This window comes from Cornus florida, unplaced genomic scaffold, assembly GCF_030987335.1.
Source record: "Cornus florida cultivar Cherokee Brave unplaced genomic scaffold, ASM3098733v1 CherokeeBrave_3.0.0_Hap2_Chr09, whole genome shotgun sequence".
Taxonomy (NCBI): Eukaryota; Viridiplantae; Streptophyta; class Magnoliopsida; order Cornales; family Cornaceae; genus Cornus; species Cornus florida.
Genome location: NW_026775579.1, coordinates 1,134,932 through 1,162,365, shown reverse-complemented (window position 1 = coordinate 1,162,365; position 27,434 = coordinate 1,134,932). Strand labels below are relative to the sequence as shown.

Below are 27,434 nucleotides of genomic sequence, written 5' to 3'. Positions count from 1 at the left end.
TAGGATAAAATCTATGAACAACTTTTTTTTTCTTTTTTTCTCTTTTAGTAATTTAAGTTTGAAAACTTTAAAATTAGATTGTAAATAATTCAAAAGCCGAAAATATACCATTAGATTGGACTACCGCCTATGGTAACTACTAACTAGGTTTAATATTAAACCACCACCCGCTGTAAAACTACTCACTTACAATGGCAATGAAGCCACAATTACGAAATAAAGTTGCAAACCTTTTTTTTCCGGGTTTAGTTATGCCTCTTCAGAAAACAGCAGCATAAATTATAGAATAGCACAGCTGCCACTTTCAGCTCGCTTGCGCAGCTCCTCCCTGTCCCTCTGGGCTCTCTCAAGAATGGCACACCAGCCATTTTCAGCTCGCCTGTGAAGCTCCTGTGTCTCCCTCTGGACTCTCTCTACCTGTTCCCTCAGCTTATGAATTTCATCACTAGATTTCATTTGAGCAGCTTTTGAAATCTCTTTCAACTTCAATCGCGCAGCAAATAGCCCGCTTGAGACCATTTGTGATGGAAACCTGCAACAAATCGTCCCTGTTAAGTGAAGGGAAGTGCCTCTCTAAATCCTATAACCAAACTAAGAGAATAACAGTGAGATGCCGAATAGCCAGCTTGAGACCCATGTCCAGCCGCAATGGTCCAAGCATACTAGCCCCCTAACACGGGTAACAAGCAAAAGAAATCCGCTTGAGACCTATGCCCAGTTACAATGGTTAAACCATACGCCACTTCTAGAAACCAAGCATGGGAAACACAAAAAAGCAAGGCATACGTTAGACCAATGACCGGACCATACGCCGCTTCTTGCCACCAAGCATGGGTAACACGAAAGCAAAGCCTGCATTAGACCCATGCCCAGACCAATTCCACTATAAATCATCGAAAAGCAAACAATTCCCTCTCCAATCACCCATGCCCAGACCAATTCCCTTTACACTATAAATCATCGAAAAGCAAACAATTCCCTCTCCAATCAGAAAGATATTACGATTAAGCGTAAAAGGTCTCACTTTTAACACACTCTCCCAAGGAAGAGTCCCTTGTTTTAAAACACAATTCTAAAAGTTAAAACCTCTTAATGCATTTGTTTTTAAACTAGGCTACCTAAAGACAATCTTTGTTTTGAAGATCATCCCAAACCACCAACATACAATTTGCAGCAAAAAGTGGGAACAGTTTATAAAAGTTTCACTGTCCCTGCAAGAGAGAGGTTCAAGCCATTCCAAACAGAAATTTTGACAAAAATTGTCAATCAAATAAGCACAACTAGCCTTTCTTAACTCTCCATCAACCATAGCAATCCCAAATATTTCACTGGTAAAAGCCTTTCCTGAACTGAATAAGTCTTCACAGTCCTAGAAAACACAATCAAACTCTTCTCATTGCTAACCTGAAGACAAGACAGACTGAAAATACTGTGAAAAATTGAGCAAGGATTAAGCTGTTCCAAGATGAGATTCAACTATCAAAAACAAATCATCTGCAAAGAAAATGTATCCTAGCCTTCACTACTAACTAGCATAATTGAATTGGACCACTATGAACAGCCTCTTCCATCAAAAGAGAAAATGTTCAGTAATCAGGGTGAATAAAAGGAGCGACAAGGAACATCATTGCCTAGTGCCATACTTGACAAACCCTTCTTCCTAGAAAAATCCCTTACACAAGCTGAAGTAATATTTTGACGCCTACAGCAATTGAATCTTAATTTCATGACACTCATTTTAATTTTATCGCATCACTGCTCTTTCTACCGAGAGAATATTAAAGTTAGAATAAGACCATATATAATTGTTAAGTTGCACGAGTATGGGGTTGCTCCCTACATAGGGGTTGGTAACTTAGATAAGTGAAGCAAGGTCTTCCAGGAATGATACAAGCCAGAACTCTTTTTTGGTTGCTACGTCTTACCAACATATCAAGAATCAAATTGAGGTTCTCCTCTTTCTTTTTTTTCTTTTTTTCCTTTCTAATGCCAATGTAAAACTTGAATCCTAATCTCTCTTTTTTTTTTCTTTCTTTGGTAATAAAGTTTGGTAAATTTAAAATTAGAAAAAAAATAATTCAAAAGTTGGGCCAGTTCAGGTAAATTTATTTATATTTTCTTTACTTCTTTTCAACCTAATATTTTTGGCATTAAACTTATTCTTAGTAAAACTACGCTGCCCACCTGCAGTAAGATCATCAATGCTCCAAGCCAAGCCAAATGAGGTAAATTTCCTTCTTACGAGCAGCATGAATCTTTTTTCAGATACATTGAAAGTTAAAGAAACAAAGTCTGAGAAGATGATGAAGATCTAATATACTCACAGATACATAACTTAGCTAAAATGTTAAACCACCACTGTAACTATTTACATAGGAAATGAAGCCACAATTACTCAATAAAGTTGCAAACATTCTGTAACGGTTTTAATTATGGCTCAAACTTAAATCAAACTCCATTTCACCCAAAATATATCACAAGCATATATAAATTTATTATAGAATGGCACACCTCCCACTTTCAGCATGCTTGCGAAGCTCCTCCGTCTCCCTCTGGGCTCTCTCTAGATGTTCTCTCAGCTTACGAATTTCATCATTAGATTTCATTTGAGCAGCTTGTGCAATCTCTTCCGCCTTCAGTCGTGCAGCTTGCTCTTCAGCCAACTGCTGCTCAAGCCTACAAGTGGTCTCTCTAAGCTTCAACTCAACCTGTAGAACAATGTAACTGTAAATGCCAACAGAATTTCTGAACTAAAAAACTTTTAAACGCTAGTCTGAATCATACATTTTTCATATGAAAACAAATGATTCATCTTAATCTTAAACATTCTCCCCACTAAATTACAGAAGTGGTGAATGCCTATTGCGCAGAAGCTCTACATTCTCATTTTCTGGACTGATAAATACATGTCAAAGAAAATTTGGCATTGACATCTTAACTGCACTGCGTTTTATAAAATATGCATCAATACCAGCAATAAGTATCTCTGTTACAGGAACAAAATCTAAAACATGACCTAAGAAGAGGGTAGGAGCTTACCTACCAGGTAGAGAGACAAGGGAAATTTTACATACTAGCACAGCATTTTAGATCAGTATTGATAGATTGCATAACAAGGTCAAAACTAATAGACACAGGATCAAAATTTATTCTCCAGTTAGAATATCTCGTGAGGATGCAATAAAGATGGCTAACAGGAATCAAGCCTTTTAACTCCTCCAGATGTTGCCAGAACGTGTAGAAAAATTAGAAATACATTTATATACCTAACATTCTGTTGGGTATGCATATTTGTGTACCTAACATCTAAATATTTTGATGAAATGGTATATAGTTTCCAAGGTAATAAGCTTTCAGTAAGTTAGTTTATTCAACACTGCCAAGCCCACAATTATAACAAAAAAAAAAAAAAAAGAAGGCTGGAGTGTGTAATTTTTCTATACATTCTGCCCAACCGTCAATTATGAAAAAAAGTTAGTTTTTCTACGCATTTGGCCCAACCCTTTTTCCCCCTTCCCCAATGGGCTTTGTGAAACCGCCCACTAGGCCCAGCCCGCGAGCATGATCCACCCCACTCCCCTTTACTTGTGCTGTCACGTGCCCTCTCTTTGAAATTCAAACCCCTTTTCTTATCCGGATAAGTGCAATGCTGGGAATCCCTTGCATGCCAACCACGCGTCCCTTCTTCTTTACCCTTGCATCCACGCTCTGCCCGCGCGTGAAAACCATTCCATCTTCTTCTTCGTTTAGGACCCTGCAACTCCGGTGCCAGCCATTTCTTCCCACCTCCTCTCTGCAACCTCAGCCATTCATCTTCCGGAAGAACAGTACTATCATCCCTTCCGTCAAGTCCCTCAGTAGTTGGGACAAGCTCTGGATACCTCTCAACCACCAGATACACCCTGTAACAGAGTCGTTCATCGTTCACAAGAATCCACTCCAGGACGACGCCATCAGCATCGACATAGATGATGACCTTGCTCGCATCCTTCCTTTCGTCTGCTTCTACTTTTCTGAAACCCCCACAGGTGTTTCCAATAGCTTCAAATAAACCATAAGACCACAAATGCAGTGGTAAGGCAAACACCATCACTCTCTTCACCTTCTTTTCCTTGAGAATACCACAACACCCCACACGAAAGGACCACACATCCAAACGTAATTCAGCCTCTCCCCAGGTCAGTTTACCTTCCCTAAAAACCCTAATCGCCTCAGCATGCGACGGCAGTCTGAACAGCAAAAGGGAATCCGGCAACGGGGAAACCATCACGCCAGTAAAAATCTTCCAAGCCCTTGAAGCAGTCTTCAATCCTTGCACAATCCTCCACATTACGATCAAACCTTCCCACCAGAAAACTTTGAATGACATCTCTTTTTTTCCAAATGCTTTGATCATCCAGAAAGAAATCAACACCCCTTTTTGACACATTCGTCTCCACAACACCATGCTTTGGAAGATTTGGGATCGTCGCCACCTCAACGTACGATCGATTCCCAGATCCCATCATCCCGCATACAGGGCAGATCTAGCTCTCATCTCCCAAACTTAGTTCCAAAATTCCATGCTTGGCAATTGATTCATCGGCTTATCAGAGACTGAACAACGGCGAGTCTCTTTCATCACAACTGATTGCAAAGTTGATCAAAATGGGGAAGATAATGTGGAAAAGGAACCTTTGGGAGAGACTAAGGGAATGAAAATTATAAAACAAGAAAAAAAATGGTAGTAGAGTGATGAAGTGCTACAAGCAATAAAAGAAAAGAAAAAAAGGAGTAAATTACTTTAATGTAACTTAATAATAATAATGTCTTCTCTTTTGAATTACAAATCCCAAATTAATTCAAATAAAATAATTATCCTCTCCCTTCTCTCTCTAGAAGAGTCAAAGCACCATTACCACCGCCACAGCCACAACACCATTACCACTACCACACCACAACCACCAACACGCTTACCCCTAGCAATCCCTTAAAGTAACTATTATATATCAAGTGATCAACGTTTAATTTCATGAAAGTACTTGCATGAAAGAAAATACTGGTCCAAAAGTATTTGCTCTCTCTCCCTAAACCTTTATCTACATCTCTTCTTTCTCTCTCTTATACTTGAATGAAAGAAAGTTAACCTAAATCACATATTGACCGGATTCTTTTCTGCACAAAAAGAGACATTCATCATCCTCCTTGCCTTAATCCCATATGAATAGGGTTGGCCACATGAATTCTTTTTCCATTCTTTTCTATTACAAGCCTTCTTTCCTCTAATATTTAACTTTTTAAACTCATTTCTAATGATTTCATATAGAAAACCAACCTTCGTGACAATTAACCCAACGGGCCAAATCCATGTTTGACCTAATTTGCTATCTAAAACTCTCTCCAACCTCTTAACCTAGTTTACTATTTTGTAGAGATAATCAGATCCATATCTCCCTAATTTCGCACTTGGACAATACTAGTTCAAAATCCCCCATCAATGTGAATGCTTCAAGTTCAAAGAAACCCAAAACATTTTTTCAACTCCAATTTGCTCCAATTTTCAGAGTTCAACCTTTGAATCTTCAATTTTTCTAATGTTCAATCAATCGCAGAGAAAAAGAAAGAAATCATAAAAGAGAGATTTTCTTTGATCACTATATTGATTCTATTTTTGTAAGTTAGAAAGAAGAGTTTTATAGACAGAAGTTTGAGAGTAACAGAAGCAATGGATTCAATTACAAACACCCGAACTGCTGGAAGAGAGGTGAGAGTTTTATAATGGAGGTGGTTGGTCTAAAGATAGTGTAAGTACAGGGTAAGCATGCTGACATTTATTGTGACACTCAATACTGGTGATAGGTTCTTGCCAATGCAGGCAGAGAAGTGGTGTCACTGGGGTGCCACCATAGTAATGATTAGTGCAAGTGGTTAGGTGGCTGCTAGAGGTCGATGGCAGTGATTTCAAGACACATAGACATTGTAGAAGCAATTAATTCTACTTGCAGATATGGTAATAGCGTCAACGATGATTTTGGTGATTTTTTTAAGATAACGAAGATGGCTGGTGGTTTTATGATTGACAGTGGTTGGTGGTTATGGTAGTATGAATGTAGTGGCAATGGAAGTTGGTGATATTGAAGAAGACAGAAAGGAGAAGAAAGAAGAGATGCGATATTTTAACACGTGCACAAAAGACATCTCAACTTCTTCGACAAGTTCATTGTAGAGAAAAATAGTGTTTCCAAAGATTGATTATAGCGATTTCCTTCATTGACCCTATCTAACAAAAACAGAGAGAAAGAAGGTGGTTACAGAAACGAGGTCATCTTACTTTTGAAATAAAGAGTTGGAATCTATAATTGCCAGATACCTCAAGAGAGTTTATAGTGCAATGTTTTTTATACTCATATTATATACAGAAATTTTTATTGGATTTGGATCTTATTTGCATCAAATCAACCAAAACTCAAGCATGGTCCAATGATAGTTGGATTTCATAAATCAGACTTGAATTAGAGCCAACTGATCGAATTTGGTTCATGGTCTTATCATGATTGGACATGGATTCTGGTTTTGCAAAGCAAAATGAGATATGTGTTCCTTTGCATTGAACAGAACTGCTTTTCTGGCCAACTGTTGAAAAGTAAGTAAAAATGAATTTTTGGTCAACTGTTTGTTTCCTCCTCCAGCAATCATCAGGTGATGCAAGGACAAAGTGGCACTGGCACTGGCAGCCAGGTTCAAACCAGAATTTAGACACATAGCTTGAAGATTATCAAGTAAGACCATTACCCAGTATTACAATTAGTCCAGTGGAGCATTCTCACACTTGGAAACCCTAACATTTTACCACAACACCAAGCAACAGACCGCAGAGATTTATAGAGCATGAGTTAAGAAGAAATACGCATGCAACAATCAAAATTTATCTCAGCTTATCATACCATTTCAGTTATTCGCTTGAGCTGCTCCTCATATGATCTCTGCATCTGCTCCTTCAGCTCAGACATCTCCAGTTTAGTATACCCCTCCAAGGAATTAACCTCTTCTGTCTGATCACGGAGTTTCATAGCTCCCTTCTATGAAAAAAAAAAAAAAAAAAACATTGTGATCATCATGATTTCTTGATAGGCATCATCTTAAAATATTCAGTGACAATGTAACCACTAAAAAGTAAAAATACAAACCTGTAGTTCAGTAAATATCTCATCTGTATATGGCTGTCCACCATTCTGTGCTATGACCATGTTTACAAGGGAAAGAAGCTGCTGAAATTGTTCAACTTTCTTGCTTTCATCCTTGGTCTTGTTGTCAAAAAGCACCCGCCGATTGTCACACAATTTCAGGATTTCCTACACAAATTTTATAAATGATTAGTTTATTTTAGTTTTTCATTTAATGAAGTAATCAGACAAATCAAGATGCCTAAAGTTGCAATACATTTAAGTGAGAGAAAGTGTGACAACAGCAACATACAAGTCAGAAAACAAGAACAGAAGCACAGTGCCCAATAGATCAATACTATACAAAATTGTAAAATAATTTCTCATTGATGCATGTTATCATCAAATTAAGCATAATACCTAACTGTTGTACAGTATTGTATGAGTTGTCACACGTGTACAATTAGTATTATATGAGTTGTCATCTACCCCCCATTACCATATATAGAATTATCATGTATAGGGCTTTCTTGTTCTCCACTCACCTACTCCCGTAGCTTCTCCTATATAAACACCATTGTATTATTTTATTACTCACTCAATAACATATATGTTTTCATATATTCTCTTTCTCTCTCTTTCTCTTTCAACATGGTATTAGAGCGGAAATCGATCCCTCTTTAAATTTTTTTTTTAGTCTTATTCAGCCTCCGATCTTAATTCCATCTCGGCTTTCTCTCAATCTCTTCTCGGCAATCTCTCCTCGGTAATCTCAGTTCACGTCTCAGCAATCTCTCTCGGATCCCTCCTCGGCTCTTTCCTCGATAATTTCTCTCAGGTTCATCTCAACTAGATCTTGGTTTTCTTATCTCGGCTCCCTCTCGCTACTATATCTCATTTGTTCGGCAGCTCTTGCGATGGATACTAAGGAATCCCATCTTCTTAGATCAATCACCATCACCAATAAAGCTTGAGCGTGCAAATCAGCCCTCCTCCACCGCTACTATCGTTACTTCAGGTAATATGTGTCTCCATGCTTCATCTTCTACACCTTGGATCACTGATTCAGGGGCATCCGATCACATGACAGGTAACCCAACTCTTCTTTCTGATATTTCTCATGTTTTCTCACCATTGGTTGTTACTATAGCAAATGGTGCCAAATCAACTGTTCATGGAATTGGTACCTTCCGCACTTCGGGTCTCACTTTTTCATCAGTTTTATATATCCCTCAATTTTCATTGAATTTATTGTCAGTTCGCAAAAACATATCAGATTTCAATTGCTCGGTTACTTTTTCTCCTTCCCGTTGCGTCTTTTAGGATCTCAAGACAAAAAGGACGATTGGTGGGGGGTTTGAGAAGGATGGTCTTTACTACTTCCAGCGAACTACTGCTCCAACAGCTCTACATTCCACCTCCTCTTCAGCTTACCAGTGGCATTGCCGCCTTGGACATCCCTCTTCAAATAGTCTTCGAGCCTTGGTCCCTTCTTTACTTGATTTTTCTAAGTTTAATTGTACTACTTGCAAACTTAGTAAACATCGTCGAGCTACTTTTAAATCTCGCTTTGATAAAAGTTTAAAACCTTTTGAGTTAGAACATTCAGATGTTTGGGGACCAGCTCGTACTACTGGTTTATTTGGTGCTCGTTATTTTGTGTCATTTATTAATGATTATTCACGTTTAACTTGGGTTTATATTCTTAAAGATAGATCTCAAGTATTCTCTATTTTTCAATCCTTTTATGCTGAAATTCAAAATCAGTTTGATGCAAAATTACTTGTTCTTAGAACTGACAATGCCCTTGAATATAAACTTAATGTTTTTCAAAAGTTTTTTGAATCGGGGGGCATTATCCATCAAATATCTGGTGTTGATACCCCTCAACAAAATGGAGTTGTTGAACAATAGAATGGCCCACTCCTAGCTATCGCTCATGCCTTAATAATTCAAATGCATGTTCCAAAATATTTTTGGGCAGATGCAGTTCTGGTTGCTGCTTATCTTTTAAACCGCATGCCTTCTAGGGTCCTTTAAGGAAAATCACCCTTCCAAATGATGTTTTTTTAACAAAAATCCTTTTTTCCATTCCTCCAAAGGTGTTTGGGTGTGTTTGTTTTGTTCATAATCTAAGCCCGGGACAAGACAAACTTAATCCTCGTGGTCACAAATGTATTTTCTTAGGTTATTCTCGCACTCAAAAGAGATATAAATGTTACAATCCAACTCTTCGTAAATATTTGTGTGCGCAAATGTAACTTTTTTTGAGGATGTTCCTTATTATTCTCAAAAAGGCAGTCGTCTGGAGCACTCTTTTCTTCAAGAGTTTGTTCTTCTAACTCCAGTTTTTGATTCTGACATCCCACCAGCTCTTCGTGTTTATGCTCGTCGCCGGAAAAGAGTAGTTAATCATGTTCCAACAACTGAAGTAGTAAACCAAGCCTTGCCACTTCCACCAGTCGCTTCAACGCTTGGAGATTCTTCCATCTCTCCAGACTCTGATCTTGATCAGCCTATTGTTGTTCGAAAAGGTAAACGGTCTTGTACCAATCACCCCATCTCTAATTTTGAATCGTATAACAAATTGTCCTCCTCTTTTCAAGCTTTTTCTTTGTCATTATCCTCTATTGCTCTTCCTAAGTCCTACAGGGAGGCACTTTCTCATCCAGGATGGAGGAAAGCTATGGAAGAAGAAATAAACACTTTAAAATTGAATAATACTTGGCACCTTGTTCCTAAGCCTGCTGATACTCAGGTTGTTGGTTGTCATTGGGTTTTTACTGTTAAACAGAAGCCTGATGGTACTGTTGACCGTCTCAAAGCTCGACTTGTTGCTAAAGGCTATCGTTAGACTTATGGCCTTGATTATACTAAGATGTTCTCTCCTGTGGCCAAACTGAATTCTGTTCGTGTGATAATCTCTCTTGCAACTAATTTAGACTGGCCACTTCATCAACTTGATGTTAAAAATGCCTTTATGCACGGTGACCTTAATGAGACAGTCTATATTAAGTATAAGGGGAGTGTGTGTGTCATCTCAACAAGTCTATCTATGGCCTCAAACAGTCCCCTCGTGCACGGTTTGATAAGTTCAGTAATAAGTTCAGTAAAGCAGTGGTAGCTCATGATATGACCAGAAGTCAAGCTGGTCTACTCTATCTTTTTTAAGAAAATAAAATGTGGTAGTGTGATTCTTGTGGTGTATGTAGATGATATTAGGGGTGTTCAAAAAATCTGGTAAACCGAAAAACCGGACCGGATCGGACTGAATTGGACGATTTGGGCTAGTAGTATAGCGGTTTGGTTCGGTCCTGGACCCAAAATTATAGAACCGTAATTTTTTGATCCGGTCCTGGTTTAGGGTCCTGTTGGATCGGACCGGCCCAGACCGAACCGTTACTATGTTATATAATAATATAATATATATATGTATATATGTATATCATACCCTAAACCTAAATCAAGTAAAGTTCTCACGTCTCACGTGCCCCTCTTTTTCTTTCTTCAGCTCTTTAAACTCCTTAAATTTCTTTTAAAAAAAAGTCAAATTTCCCTTTTCATTTTCTTTCCTTTCAAATATATCTCAATTTTCTTTCCTTTTTTCTTCTTAAAATTCTTCTTTTTGTATGTTATATCAACGTTAGTTGATTTTTTTTTTTTTTTTTTGTAAACTATGCCCCCTCTGAATTAAAATAAAATAAGAAGGAAATAAACCGACAAATTAAACCGAACCAAACCGGTCTTTTGCAGTTTGGTTTGATTTGGTTCCATGGGCATTATGGTTCGGTCTAGTTTCAAAAATAGTAGAACCGTTATAAATGGTTTGGTCCCAAAAACTCTCAATCCGGTCCAAACCAGACCATGTGCACCCCTAGATGATATTGTATCACCGACAATGACAAAGATGGGACATAAGTTCCAATCTATCACTTGAGTTCTAGCTTCCTTACTAAGGATTTGGGCAAACTTCGGTATTTTCTAGGAATTGAGGTGGCTCGGTCAAAGCAAGGCATTATTAGTCTTTCTCAGCGGAAGTATACTCTTGATACCGGATATCTTGGTTCGAAACCTGTAACTACACCCATGGAGACGAATGTAAAACTTAAGGTGGATGATGGTGACCCACTCGATGATCCAGAGATTTATCGAAGGCTTTTAGGTAAACTTATTTACGTCACAAGCACTCGTCCAGACATCTCCTTTGCAGTCAGTGTTGTGAGCCAGTTCATGACCAGTCCTCGGGTACCTCACATGGAGGCAGTTGTAAGCATCTTGAAGTATCTCAAGGGTGCTCCGGGACGTGGTCTGCTTTATCGATCTTTTGGACATCTTCGGATTGAGGGACATACAGATGCAGATTGGGCCGGTTCTCTTTCTGACGGTCCACAACGGGTTACTACACCTTCATATGAGGAAATCTAGTAACTTGGAAGAGTAAGAAACACTCAGTTGTGGCTCGTTCCAGTGCTGAAGCAGAGTATCGTGCCATGGCACCCACTGCCTGTGAACTTACTTGGTTGAAAACTCTGTTACAAGAACTTGGGATTTTAATCCAGTACCCAATTCCTCTCCATTATGACAATCAGGTAGCTATTCATATTGCTAGCAATCTAGTCTACCATGAGAGGACTAAACACATTTAAGTAGATTGCCATTTCATTCGATCTAAAGTTAACTTGAATGAGATTGTTACACCTTTTGTTCCTTCTAGTAGACAGAAAGCAAACATCTTCACTAAGGCGCTTCCCAAGAACTCTATTGATTCTATATGTAGCAAGCTAGAAGTTATTGACATTTACTCTCCAGCTTGAGGAGTGTTGTACAGTATTGTATAAGTTATCACGTGTGTACAGTAAGTATTGTATGAGTTGTCATCTACCCCTCATTACCATATATAGAATTATCATATATAGGGTTCTTGTTCTCCACTCACTCACTCTCCAAGCTTCTATATAAATACCATTGAATTATTGTTTTACTTGCTCAATAACATATACATTTTCATATATTCTCTTTTTCTCTCTCTTTCAATAACAATTAGCAATATTCATAGACAAAATAGTTATACCCATTTTCGTTCAAAATTTCTACCTTCCACCATTTAATTACACAACGAAGAAAAAAGGGCAACAAGATTATTTTGTTACTCCCTCCGTCCCAAAATAAGTATCACTTTTGTGGACTTCTAGCTTTTAAGTTTTAAGGGGACATGCATTTAGTGCATGTCTCCATTCACAATATCAATGTATTCCTCCAATTTTAAAAAACATATATTATTAGATAAGAAGTTTTTGAAACAAAATAATTCGAGTTAGTTACAATTTTCCAGCATTGACGTTTACAAGCATCCCAGAAGGAAAGAGAGAGACTTATTTTGGAACAGAGTAAGCAATGAATTTAATCTCTTGCCAATAAATATTTTCATCTCCAATAAGAAGACAGGAAAAAGTAGACAATTAACCTTTAATCTAAAAATTACAGATCTTTTACTTATGAAACTTTGGTATTCCATAACTGGCCCAAGTTTCGGGCCACATCCTAATCTAGAGGGGCCTGGGAGAGGATGTGACAAATTTCCTTTTAAAAGTTATTGGGGAGTCACATAAACCGGGCCTATTGCCTCCAACGTAGCAACAATCTCACCCAGAGAACCAATATTGCTGGGGATAAGGAAGTTGTAGCCTCTATTTATTGTCAAAGCAGTTCAAACAATAAGACAGGATAACCTCCTAATCAGGTGGTAAACTGCATCTATCCCTTCTTTACTATTTCTTTATACATATTTTGTCATATTTAACTAACCCCTTCATTATTCTTCTGGTTCAAATAGGATAAATCATCTTTATTACAAGTCAGTGTGCTCAGTGATAATTATCCATGTATGCTTTTGAAGGTTTTGGTTCTGGCATCTCAACAAGAGTGTCATCTTTCTTTTCTTTTCTTTTTTCCTAAATAACGGAAATTTTAAAACTGTTATTAAGCGTGTCATCTTTCTGTTATTTAAGCAGGTAAAACTGTTACAAAAAGGAGAATCTTGTGGGATTTTTTTCTTAATGAGGTAGTTGTTATTGGTGATTGGAATGTGGTGAGATCTAATGAAGAGAATGTGGTTTGGTTTAAGGATTCCCCAATCAGATTTAGAAGAATTTAATTCAGTTATTGATGGTTGTTCAGTAACTGAGTTATTTGTGGCCAATTGAGGGTGGACCCTTTTTTTTTTTTTTTTTTTTTGATAAATAAGCAATTCATTAAAAAAAGCGTTCAAAAGGGGAATGTGTCCCAAACAAAACCACATAAACCTGGGTAACCTAAGGCCCCAGGAAAGCCAAAAACTCAACAATCTCCTCAGCAGAAAAGCAGTCTACCCGAACCCCAAAAACAAAGAGAGCTAATAACAGAAGATTTCAGAACACTGATGGAAGATTCCTCTCCTTCAAAGGATCTTCTATTCCGCTTCATCCACAAATACACCCAAAGACGCAAAGACGCATCCTCCAAAACCCTTGAGCTTATGCTCCCACCCAACCCCCTCTCCACATGTCCATTGGGCCTCTCGTAGATCTAGGCACGACCCAACAAACACCAAATAAACCTAGCAAAAGGTTCCAACAATCAACCGCCACTGGACAATGCAAGAGAAGATGATCAACCGACTCGCCATTGCAATTACACATGCAACACCAATTCACCGTTATAAGCTTTCTCCTTCTCAAATTATCCAGTGTCAAAATTTTACCCCACACAACCGTCCAAGCAAAAAAGGTCACTTTCTTTACCTTTTTTTTTAATAAGTAAAAATTCAAAAAAAAAAAGCATTCAAAAGGGGAAAGCGTCCCATGTACAAAAACAAAACAAGAATCTATGGACCTAAAGAGTCCAAGAGATTAACAACATCGTCAAAAGAAGAACAGTTTCTCCCCTTTACCCAACTGAAAATGGAGCAAATTATATGAAGTTTCAAAGTTGCCATAGACACCTCTACTCCCTCAAAACATATGTTATTCCTCTCTTTCCATATGCACCACCATACACAATGTGGAACGGTCCGCCAACACTCACGAGCCTGACTGCCTAACCCCACATGTGACATCCCCGCCATGCATTAATCATACCCCTTGTGGACCCGCATCACCTAAGAAATGCCGAACAATCCGAAAATAAGATTCCAACAATCGTACGCCACATGGCAATGTAAGAGCAGATGATCCGTAGACTCACCACCATTTTTGCATAGGCAGCACCGATTAACAATAATAATGCCTCTCTTCCTTGGGTTATCCAACATCAAGATCTTCCCCCAAACGGCAGTCCAAACAAAGAACGCCACCCTAAGGGGAGCCTTAGAGCGCCAAATAGTCTTCCAAAGGAAAGCGCAACCAACAAAGTTGAAAAGACACAAAAACATGGATCGGACCTCGAATCCTTCATAGGAAGAGGTGACCCACAATAGAACATCATCACCAATGCCACCTACCTCCTGCCGATACAACATATCTAGAAGAGCGCAAGCCTCATTCATCTCCCAATCCTGAAAAGAACACCTAAAGCGCACATCCCACGTAATCCCACTGTTATCAAGCCGACAACATTCTACTACAAAGGCATGTCTATCAATAGCTATTCAAAAAAGTCTGGGAAAAGAGCAAGATAACAGCCGGTCTTCGCACCATAAATCCTCCCAAATCTGCACACATCTACCATCACAAACTTTGAATCTAATATGAGAGGAGAAAACAAGGGTCAGTTATTGATAATGTCACTGATAGGAGGAAAGGGCGGGAAGCTATTCAGTCCCAACTACTCACTAATCCTTTGAATGAAGATCTTGTTAGAAAGGAGAAGGCTGATAAGGATAGTCTGGAGACAGTTATTAGGTATGAGAAGATTCTTTGGGCTCAGATGTCAAGAATCAGGTTTTAGAGATCAGGAAAAGTGCACAATTTTTTTTCTACCAGAAAGTGAAGCAGAGAAGGGCATTTCATTCCAAAAGATTTAATGGAGGAATCAGTGGAAGAAAATCTTTCAAAAAAAAAAAAAAGTAGATTACACAGATATTATATAGTTGAGCCACTAGGGCCTACATCCACGGCACAAAGAGCCCAAAGGGTTACATCACTTTTATAATACTCTCTCAATTCATATACAATACAATGGTGGAGGCTCCTTTATATAGGAGAAGAAATTATGAGAATAAAAAGAATTAGAAAATAGGAAACAAGGAGGATTTTTCTCCACATATTCCTCTAGTAACACCAAATCTTCAATAATAAGAAACAACATCAATTACTAAAAGATTTTCCTCGACTAATTCCTCCATTAAATCTTCAATACTTCCCCTCAAGTTAGAGCATGAATGCCCAACTTGCCATTGAGATGACGAGTAACAAGTGTGAATGATGAAGAGAAAAGAAAAAGACGAAGAACAATGTTACCGAACACACCGACAGCCTAAACAAATCAACAAAAACTGTCGGAGACACGGCAAAGGTGATGTCAGTCACAGCTTTCCGACAACACCTGTTGTGAACAGCAGGTCAAAGGTAACAACAAGCCGACATAAGTTTGACGGCCATTTGGGTCTCAAGCATGATGCTGGGCTTGGCCCACTTTCTCGTAATTCCAGTGTTAATGGGTTAAGAGAAGCGACTATTAATGACTCAGCTGAGGCTGGTCTTGGGCCCTATAAATTTATGGGGGCCTCGAACGGACAGGATGTTAGTAATAGGAAAGGGAGGTCAGTTCAGTGCGGGCCCAATAACATTTTGTCCATCTCCTTTGTTGACTCAGTGCCTCCCACTCATTCAGAAAGCTCATCTGGTAAAGCGAATATTTTTCCTTCATCTCAGAAAGCATCAAAGACAACGAAGACATCGACACATTTCAGATCCGAAGGTAGACAGTGGTCTAAGACGGATAAGCTTAACTGGGTGAGGGTTAGCGCAAGAATCGCCGATCGTGGAAGAAGGAAGATGACGTTCCGGCACAACACGTGTTGTCAGAAAGCTGTGACTGACAATTCATTTGGACTTATAACTACAGGGTCAACATTTTCATAAGGGTCTCATCATACCCCTTCTTTACAGAGGCGACAAGAAGGGCAACGGCACAGTCATCGTATTGGCCGCCGATTGTCACGCATCGAAAAACAGAAGTGGATCGCCGTAACTGATGATCCGGGTAAGTCCTCTGTATCTCAACCTCGGAGCTCTCTTCTAGCTCCTTCTTCTTCTGCTTCTTCTTGCGAGGTGTAGAGGAGTGGTGTTGGGATGGAGAAACGAGGTGAGTTGTCAGTTTTGTCAACAATTCCAGAAATTGGGTGCTCGAAGGTGTCAGATGAGCATGGGACTTTTCTTTCTGGGTCTACTGATAAAGGTGATTTAGAAGCAATGGGTATGGTCGAAGGACTTACGATTTGCGTGGGACGTGACCTTCATCTCCGATTGTTTGACGAATCAGCAGCGGTTTTGCTTAAAGAAACCCGTCTCTGTGTAGCCCTTAAAGACCTTAATTGCTCACCAGTAGAAGGATTAGGGAAGTCCATTTCATACAGGAACACAGAGGTACAAGCAGATTTCCATGTTTATAGGAGTGGTGATTCAGAGGGGAAGGATGATTTTCCAACTTACATCCAACCAGTTTGCTCTAATGTCCTAGTTCCATGGTCGAAAACGGATCAATCAAACCTGGGTTTGGTGGAACCTTTGGCTATTCTACGCCCCGACAAACCAGAGAAGCATTCTGATATGGGGAAGGATTGGGAACTTGAAAATATTGGTGTAACTAGTGAAGCACTAGGCATCTCATCAGATTGCAGAGAAGCTCAGGCCATATCCATTTTTCATGCAATAGTGGAAGGGAGAGAGGTTGTAGGGAACAAGCAGAGTACAAATACGAGAAAAAATAGGTGAGCCTTAACGTCATGGAAAGGGGAGAAGGAGATCAAGAATCTCATTTCACTTGTCAACTATGATGGGAAAGATGGGGTGGTGCGGGAGGGGGGAAGGACAAGAAGCGGGAAGAAGGGAGGTGGAGAGTTGATTGTATATGGTATTTAATGAAGCTACGAATAATCTCTTGGAACGTTCGTGGTCTCAATGACCCGAACAAAAGAAGGGTGGTGAAGGTAGCTTTGCGGAAATGGAATGCCCATGTTGTTTGCTTGCAAGAAACTAAGATGGCTTCTTTTTCTAATGGTATTGTTAGAAGCCTTTGGGGTGGTAGGTTCGTGGAATGGGAAGTGCTGGATGCTTCAGGTACTTCCGGTGGAATCCTTATTCTGTGGGATAGAAGGTGGTTGTCTAGACTGGACATATGGAAGGGGAGTTACTCTCTATCTTGTACATTCAAGATGGAGGAAGATGATTTCAGATGGGTTTTCACTGGGGTTTATGGGCAGTCATTGACAGCGACAAACCATTATTTTGGGAGGATCTATGCCATGTTAAGGGACTGTGGTCTCTCCCTTAGTGCCTGGGAGGAGACTTCAATTCTGTCAGGTCTCTGTTCGAGAGATCTACAGGGGGCAGGTGGTCTTTAGAGATGTCTCAGTTTTCTGATTTTATCGATAAGCCATTTCCTTATTGATTTGCCAATGGAAGGGGCCTTTTTTACTTGGTCTAGTGGCAGAGATCCGGTCACTTTATCTAGACTGGATAGATTCCTGATCTCCGGAGAGTGGGAAGAGAAGTTTCCGAATGTTGTCTAGTCAGCTCTCGCAAGGGTAACTTCTGATCACATTCCCATAGTCATTGATTGCGGGGGTTTGAGATCTCGTTGTTCCCCATTTCATTTCGAAATATGTGGCTAAGATCAGAAGATTTTCAAAGGAAAGTCTGGTCTTGGTGGGAGGAGACAGTGATCACTGGTTCTCCCAATTTTATTTTGGCCAGGAAATTTCAGTCCCTCAAAACCAATCTTAAAAGATGGAATAAGGAGGTGTTTGGGAATCTGGAATGGAGGAAAAATAGAGTATTGGCTGATTTTGCTGATCTTGATCATCTTCAAGAGATGGGACAGGATTTGGAGTCCTTGCGTTTTAGAAGAGCTTCCTGTCAGGCAGTTTTTGACGAGATAGCTATTATGGAGGAAATTTCATGGCGTCAAAAATCTCGGCCCTTATGGCTCAAAGAAGGGGATCACAACACGAAATTCTTTCACAGGCTTGCTAATGCTCATAGAAGGAATAATCATATAGGACGAATACGTGTGAATGACTCGGTGTTGTGGAGAGAGGATGAGGTGCGTAGAGGGATTGTTTCCTTCTACCAAAAGCTTTACACCGAGACGTTGGGGTGGAGACCGAGGCTTGAGGGTCTTCATTTTGACGCTATTTCTGATTTGGAAAGGGATGCTCTTGAGGTCCCATTTACTGAAGATGAAGTGCTAAAGGCTTTATCGAGTTGCAACAGTGATAAAGCTCCAGGGCCAAACGGTTTTACCATGCGGTTTCTAATGGAAAGCTGGGAGGTGGTGAAAAACGAGGTGATGGGTACTTTGCAATATTTTCATCATCATGGCACTTTCGAAAAGTCTCTTAATGCCTCTTTTATTGCCCTTATTCCTAAGAAGGGTGGTACTTCTAATATTAAAGACTTTCAGCCAATAAGCTTAGTGGGATGCATCTACGAGCTTATAGCCAAGGTTCTTGCACTTAGAATGAGAGTTGTTATGGATGCAATCATTTTGGAGTCTCAAAACGCTTTTGTGGGAGGACGACAGATTCTGGATTCTGTTCTAATTGCAAGTGAATGTGTGGATTCAAGGTCGAGAAGCGGGATCCCTGGTGTCCTTTGTAAACTCGACATTGAAAAAGCCTATGATCATGTTAATTGGAGTTTTCTTCTTTACCTGCTACAGAGAATGGGATTTGGTAGTAAATGGAGGAAATGGATCGAGAAATGCATTTCGTCCGTCAAGTTTTCTGTTCTTATGAACGGTACTCCTGCTGGTTTCTTCAGGAGTTCTCGGGGATTGAGACAAGGAGATCTGCTGTCTTCTTTTCTTTTTCTCATTGTCATGGAGGGTTTGAGCAGACTTATGCGGAGGGCCGAGAATTTGGGTTTCATCAGGGGGTTCAGAGTGGGCCAAGATCATGCACATCTTATAGAGATTTCTCACTTGTTTGCGGATGATACCTTGGTTTTTTGTGATGCCGATGTTTCCAAACTTAGATACTTAAGGTGCATTCATGTTTGTTTCCAGGCGGTTTTTGGGTTGAAGGTCAACATTAGCAAAAGTGTGCTTGTCTCGGTCGGAGATGCCCTAGATATCTCCTCCTAAGCTGCAGTTCTTAGATGTGGCGTGGGAGCTTTTCCTATTCCCTATTTGGGACTGCCTTTGGGGTTCTCCTCTAGGACGGTGGGGAGTTAGGATCCCGTTATCTAGAGGTTTGAGAAGAGGTTGGCGGGATGGAAGAAGCAATACTTGTCCAAAGGAGGGAAGGTCACTCTTATCAAGAGCACTCTATCGAGCCTTCCCCCACTTATTTCTTATCCCTGTTCCAAATTCCCTTCTCTATAGTTGAAAGGATAGAAAAAATCCAACGGGACTTTTTATAGGGTGGAAGGAATGAGGAATTCAAGTATCATCTTGTTAACTGGGAACAAGTATGCAAGCCCATGAAGCTAGGAGGTTTAGGTATTCGGAAGATAGTTCCCTTTAATAGAGCTCTTTTGGGTAAGTGGTTGTAGAGATTTGGCAAGGAACGTCATCACCAATGGAGAAGGATCGTTTCTTGTCATTTTGGGGAGGAGAGTGGTGGCTGGTCCTCCCTTCCAATTTCTATAGCGGGAGGTGTAGGCGTATGGAAGTTTATTAGGAAGGGTTGGGATGTCTTCTCTTCACATATTAGATTCAAGGTAGGCGATGGTCGATGTATTCGTTTTTAGGAGGATTTATGGTGTGGTGATCAGTTGTTGTCATGCTCCTTTCCTAGACTTTATAGAATTGCAGTCGATAGACATGCCTTTGTAGCTGATTGCGTTACTTGGGATGTTCGTTTTAGACGTTCTCTTCAGGACTGGGAGTTGCAAGAGGCCTTTGCCTTCTTGGAGTAGTATCAGCAGGAGGCAGTTGGCAGAGGTAATGACGACATTGTGTGGGTTCCTTCTTCCAATGGAACATTTAACGTCCGCTCCATGTTCCTATTCATTTCAAACTTCGTCGGTCCGATTTTTCCATGGAAAACTATTTGGCGGTCTAAGGCTCCACCTAGAGCGGCATTCTTTGTTTGGACAGCCATATGGGGTAACATTCTGACACTAGACAATTTGCGAAAGAGAGGTAATATTATTGTCAATTGGTGTTGTCTATGCAAAAGTGATGGGGAGTCTGTGGATCATATCCTTATGCACTGTCCGATGGCATACGATTGCTGGAACCTTATCTTCGGCCTGTTTAGCATGCATTGGGTGATGCCTCAATCCTCCAAATGTCTAATTAAAGCATGGAGAGGATGCCACATTCGACGTGAAGCACGAGATTATTGGAGGATTACTCCACAATGTTTATGGTAGAGCATTTGGAAAGAGAGAAATAATAGAGTATTTGAAGGAAAGGAATCGTCCTTACCGAATTTGAAACTTCATATTCTCCGCTCTATTTTTTGCTATGTAAAAAGAAGCTTTTGCTCCTCATCCATAGACTTTGTTGATCTATTGGACTCCATGGGTCCCTAGGTCTTTCTTTCGTTTTGTATCCGGGACGCGTTCCCCTTTATGAACGCCTTTTAATAAATTATTACTTATCAAAAAAAAAAAAAAAAAAATTTGCCGTAGACATGGCACAGGCAAAGAACATTACTGTCGAACAAACCGACATCCCAAACAAGTCACAAATAGCACCGAGAACCCCTTAGCAACATTTCAGATGCTAAGGGAATACCCCAAAGTAGGGGTCCGAACCTAGAAAGAGAAATTAGGCTCTGATACCATGTTGTAAAGCATAAAACAAAAGCGAAGAGATAAATAAAACAAGTACAACACACAGATATTGCGTGCTTCAGCCACTAAGGCCTACATCCATGGCATAAAGAACCCAAAGGGCTACATCACTTTTATAATACTGTCTCAATTCATATACAATACAATAGCGGAGACTCTTTTATATAGGAGAAGAAATTATGAGAATGGAAAGAATTAGAAAATAAGAAACAAGGAGGATTTTTCTCCACGAATTCCTCTAGTAACACCAAATCTTCAATAATAGGAAACAACATCAATTATTGAAAGATTTTCCTCCACTGAATCCTCCATTAAATCTTCAATACTCCCCCTCAAGTTGGAGCATGAATGCCCAACTTGCCATTGCAAAACGAGGATGGTGTTCGCTCTATGCATCAGAGGATGTATTATAATAGGTTGAAATAAGGACTTTCTATAAGAAGCTTTATTCTCAAGTTTCCACTGGAGCCCCTATTATGGACAGAACAAGAGTGGAGTTAAATGAGTACAGCTTGATGCTGAGACGACTGAAGAGGAGATCAAGGGGGCTATAGTCTTTTTCAAGCCTAATAAGGCTCCTGATACTGATGGGTGTCCAGCAAGATTCTTTCAAAAATTTTGGAACATAGCGAAGAATGCGGTGATTCAGGCAGTTCAAAATTTCTTACTTCTACATTTCCCATGGGTTTGAATAGCACCTTTGTTTCTCTCATTCATAAGAAAAATGACAAGTTTGAGACTAGTGGGCTATAGACGCATTTCCTTGTGCAATATTATATACAAGGTCATTACAAAGATTATGCCAAATAGGTTGGAAGGTATTTTACAAGTTTTGGTTCGGACTCGGGTTCCTTTAAGGGGCAGAAAATTCAGAATAACATTATTGGCAGCAAATCTCTACATCCAACTATGGATATAAAAACATATTCAAAGAGAGCTTATGAAAATGTTTCATAGAAATTTCTTCTTACAATTCTCAGTTGGTATGGTTTTGGTGAGGATTGGATGAGGTGATCAAGGAATATATAACTCCAGAAAGTATGAAGTCTGTAAGAAGAGAAAAGGAAAAGGAAAGTATCAAATCTCAGCTTCTGATAGAGTTAACAGAGGGAAACGTGCAGGTGGACCTAATCCACCATCCCAAGGCCGCAAATGATAGGCTGCTAGAAATGTCACAGGCCTTAATAGACCTTCATGCTCCTAGAAGTAAGGAATTGGTTGTTTTTTAATAAATTTGAATTGATTTCTTTGGAAGTGATGCAAGGGTTAGAGATCACATAAGCTGTAGAATTCAAAAGAACTGTGTACACGTTCTAGCTCTGCAACAAATGATAGAGTCTCCTAGGAAGAGGATTTTTATGCAGATAGAATTTTTCTGGAACAACAGAGCACTGCAGAGGACATTAAATAGGCTGTGATGAATGTTAATCCAGACAAGGCTCTAGACCCAAAAGGCTTCCTTGCTAGGTTCTATTAGAAATACTGGGTTGTAGTAAGGAATGATGTTAAAAAGGCTATTCATTATTTTTTTCATTTTTTTTTTTTTTTTTTTTTTTTTTTTTTTTTTGAGAAGTTATAATAGATTCAAAAGCGTTGAAAAGGGGAATGCATCCTGGATACTGAAAAAACCTTAAGGACCCATAGAGTCCAAAAGATTAACAAAATCAATGGATGAGAAGCAAAAGCTTCCCTTTACATGATAAAAAATGGAGCGAAGGAAATGAAGTTTCAACATTGGTAAGGGCGATTCTTTCCCTTCAAAAACTCTGAAATTCCTCTCTTTCCATATGCACCACCATAAACAGTGTCGAATAATCCTCCAATAATCACGAACTTGACGTCTAACACGGCATCCTCTCCACGCATTAATAACACATTTGGGAGATTGAGGCATTACCCAATGCATACCAAACAAACCAAAGATAAGATTCCAGCAATCGTATGCCAAAAAAAGAAATTGGATTTTTTGTTTGATCTATCTATCCGCGCTTGAAATCATTGATGATTCAATTCTCAAAACACACAATGCCTTAAAAACCCCTTCTATTGAAAAAGAAAATGTGGATCATAAACTGATAAGAGAAAAGGGTGTATTGTTATGCATTGTCTGCCAAACAATGCATAAGGATATGTTCTACGCTGCCTTTGGGATTGAATTGCATAATTCCTACTTTGGTTCCAAAAAAGAATCATGGAATTAAAATAGCAGACGACAGGCCCATCTCCTTGTGGAATTTCTTGCCTCCTATTCTATCAGAGATACTGGAGTATAGCAGATGGAATTCCAATCTTTCTTTGGCAGGTAGAGTGGAATTGGTGTAATCTATCCTTCTATCTTATGTGTAAATTGGTGTTTTGTGTACAAGTTCATTTGTCTGGTAGGGTTCAGATGGAAATAAAGCTTAATCTTTTCACTTGGGGTGGAAATGAGGACCTTAATAAACTGCAACTGTTGAGTTGGAAATAAAAAATAAAAAATCCCAATGCTGACTGCTGATAGGGGTGGCAAAATTTGGCAAAACCCACCAATACAACACAAAGTTAGCGGCTTTGAGTTGATCTGAATCATGTTCATGTCATAATCGTGTCAACCCATTTAACTCTAATAGTTTGCGTTATGGAGCTCAACCCACCTGATTAGACCTGTTTAGTTAATCATGTAAGGCATACATAAAGGACTTCTTCAAGGCAAAATTCAGTTTATTTTCAATTTGAAAAAAGATTATTCATATTGTTCCATTAACAGAAAATACATTTAAATCCCAGTTTCATATCTGCAGAACCCTCGTACCAAAAATTAACTGCAACCAACCAGCAGCTCACATGTTGTCTATGCCTGATATGGTGAACAGAAGACTGGGTGTTTCCATGAGCAAAATATCACTCTGCAGAAAACTAGCTCAAGTCATCTAGCTTTTGGAAGTAATCACTCAAAAGGTGGATCGACCCTAGCATACCTAGCTCTGGCCATATAAGAAGGTACATTCTCTAGTAGCATCTTAAAAATTCATTCCTATGAAGAACTTTTAAATGGGACCAACTATGTCAAAAAGGATTAGAACAACCCATTTATTAATAGAAGGGATACTTTATTTCCACTAGTTGAATGGTTGATTCGAGTAGAGAGGACAGGCATGCAGAAATCTCTATATCAAGTCCAAAAAATAAATAAACTGAAGGTCATTAATGAATGTCAGAAAGAGAGGTGTTGAGTAAGTAGATGTAGATAGAAAAAAGTGACTCAAAACAAAAATTGAGGCAATTATGAACAAGGTACATGACAAGAAAAAACCCATCAGAGATGTTTAGACCTTGTTTTACATGAATTGATGTTTATAAACTTTAATGAATAAATCCCCATATCAAGCATATGAAGTTCAATGCCAAAAGTACAATACTTAAATGGAGGCAAAAGAATGATGGTCGATATTAAGCATTCAAATAACAAGGTGACAAAAGTTTAACATAAAGTGGAAATTTTGAACTGCACAACTTAAAGATCAAAGAAAACAAACTTAAAAATTCCAAAAGAATCAAACAAGTACAAAACAAAGCAAAATTAAACAAATGTTAGCAAAAATCCAAAAAACCTCTAATAAGTATCTTACTGATCAAGAACAAATTCAGAGGGGCAAAATTCTCTTTTTTTTAAAAAAATTATCTTAAGCATTTCAATACATTGAGATAATGCTTAAAAGCATTGAACTATTTAATGAAAAATATAAAGGTTAAAACTTCAAGTGCTATATACAACCATTCTCAAATCAGACTCTTAGAAGGTAAAAGAGAAGGGGGAAAAAAAGGTGCATATAAACTTTGTCTTCTATCTAATTAATTAGTAATAGTCAAACTACTAGAAATCTATATTTATAAATTCGATGACATCCAAAACAGCATTGATTTTAAATCATGGGAACTGAAATCCAGAGAGTTTCAACTTAGAGTCTATAATCAACAGAAATGAAACTATGCAGCCAACATGCCCATAACTAACTTTTAAATCAGACTCATCATCACCCTGACTTTATCCCATTATCCCATATGGATGGGGTCAGCCACATGAATTCTCTTTTTTCATTCTTTCTTAGTATGAATTCTCATTAAATAAAATTGAAGTCATCAAAACATGAGCAATATTTTTCAACCACAAAATTACAGAAGGAAAAAAACAAAAATAAATAAAATAAAAAGGTTCAAGAGAGTTAAGATACTTTACCTTTAAAGGTTCAGGGCACTCCCGGCCTAAGTAATCTTCTAGTGTTTCATCATTTTCTTCAAGGTCATCACCTCCCGTAAATATTACAATCACATAATCATTAATTTTGCTTCCAAACAAAGTCCGCAGGCTATGAAGAGCAGCTTCCTCTTCTTTCGAGAAGCGCGTCCTTACTGAGAAAACAACTAGAACAGCATGGATACCATCCTTGGCCATATTGATGCATTTGACAATTTCTTTGCCGATAAATTCAGATTCAGCAGAAAAGTCAAATAATCCTGCCAATGTCGATGGGTAAACATTTGAAAACTAGACAAAATAAATAATGAATAAGTAACGTCCAGTTTATAGCATCTCATATTAGTTTTAATATATGATCTTGTGAAATCTTGTCTGTGCCAATGCTTATGTGTTTATTTTTCAATAATTTCTGTACAGCTGGATCTCTAACAATTCTTTTTATTTATTTATTAATTATTATTATTTTTTAATATATATATATATATATATATATATATATATATATATATATTTGTATGAAACATTTAAAAGAGCAAATCTAACCTAACAAAAATAATAAACTACAATTACATTATTCATTATATAACTATACCAGGTGTGTCAATGACATTAAGAATTTGACCATCTTTCAGTACAGTCCTCTGCAGCTCACAAGTACTTGTAACACCAGCAGAACTAGCCCTTGACTTGAACGCCCTTCTTCCAAGGATGCTATTTCCAGTTGCACTTTTGCCATTGCCAGTGCGCCCAACCAAAACCACAGTTCGAACCCCATTTGAAGGAGAAGTGAACTCCCAATCATCATCAATTGTACTTCCACCCATTCTAAAAGATCAAATTATCTTCACGGAGAACTTTCTATACAAATCTGAACAATACTTTCACACATTACAAGATATTAAACAGCTACGCCCAGACATTTATTTTTATCCACAGAGAAAATAAAACAAAAAATGCTTGTTTTGCTTTGAAGTCTTGCAGAAAAATTAAAGAAAACAAAAGGGCTTTTTTTTTTTTTTTTCAACAAAAGGAATATGGTGACTTACCAAGAAAAAGACTAAAAAAGAAAAAAAAAAAAAAAAGAATATAGTATTTCAGAACTTGACGTGATCATTTGTCCTGCATGATCCCAAGGTTGGGCTAGCATATCTGACAGTTTACAGATCATTTCTTTTCCTACGTTATGAAATTTCATGTCACTAACTTTATGTTGTGAAAATATTAAAATGTTGCAAAACCCTTTTAAATAATGTAACATTCTACTCTTGCTATCTCAAACCTATTAAAACTCTACTTACTTTTAACCAAAATAAATTGAAGACACAAATTTGTTCTCAAGAACTCAAAAAACTGTTATCAGAAACTGTCAACCAAAGTTTTTTGATTTTCACAAAATTGAACCAAGAAGACACCAACCTTTGTCTTGTATAAACTGTATTTGAAACTCCGCTTTGAAACAAACCATCCATACAAAACTGACCCCAAACAGAAAAAGAACTGTTCACAAAAATTATCATGATTTAAAACTCTGAATATAAAAAAAAAGGTTTTAACTATAAAATCAAACACAGTGGTTTGTTTTGGCATCATGTTAATTTCCTATTGACTTTAGTTTGAATTGCCACCACTTATATTAGCAGATTATATGCATATCACACACACAGCAACATCTACATTCATGTTACTGTAAAATTTAAATAAAAAATTTATAAAATAAATAAACGCTTCAAATCACGAGTGAACTGAGAAATAAAGCCATCGTTCGAAGAACTCAAACCACTTGATCTAAAAAGCGAAGTGAGATATATAGATTAATAACCATCGAATGAAATTGCAATCGAGTTGATCACAGTTTTTCATGACTTTAGAAATTATCGATATAATTACAATTGAAAAAAAAAAAAAAAAAAAAATTAGGGTTTTATAGATCCGAGGTATATAACTAAAAAAAATTAAGATTTATTATCAATTTAACTTACCTGAGATTGAAAAATCTCTTCGTTGCACTTCAATAGGAAGAAGATGACGCACCAACAGATAAGTAGACGATGTGTGTGTGTGTGTGTGTGTGTGTGAGAGAGATATATAGAGAGTCTCTGAGATAACTACAGT

The 27,434-nt window shown here is 38.3% G+C and overlaps 1 protein-coding gene across 3 annotated transcripts; it reads right to left on the bottom strand.

The window, feature by feature from the left end:
- Positions 1 to 27,434, bottom strand: LOC132273415 (immune-associated nucleotide-binding protein 9-like). Of its 3 annotated transcripts, none has more exons than XM_059774369.1 (7): positions 27,302 to 27,434; positions 25,915 to 26,190; positions 25,302 to 25,579; positions 7,167 to 7,331; positions 6,924 to 7,058; positions 2,512 to 2,708; positions 1 to 532 (listed from the first exon to the last, which is right to left on the bottom strand). In XM_059774369.1, exons 2-7 carry the CDS (start codon positions 26,144 to 26,146, stop codon positions 280 to 282), a joined length of 1,260 nt encoding a protein of 419 aa, XP_059630352.1. In that variant the 5' UTR covers positions 26,147 to 26,190; positions 27,302 to 27,434; the 3' UTR covers positions 1 to 279. The 3 variants fall into 3 exon arrangements, with proteins under 3 accessions (XP_059630352.1, XP_059630353.1, XP_059630354.1); XM_059774370.1 differs by having other exon boundaries at positions 6,924 to 7,055; XM_059774371.1 differs by lacking the exon at positions 1 to 532 and having other exon boundaries at positions 2,278 to 2,708; positions 27,302 to 27,433.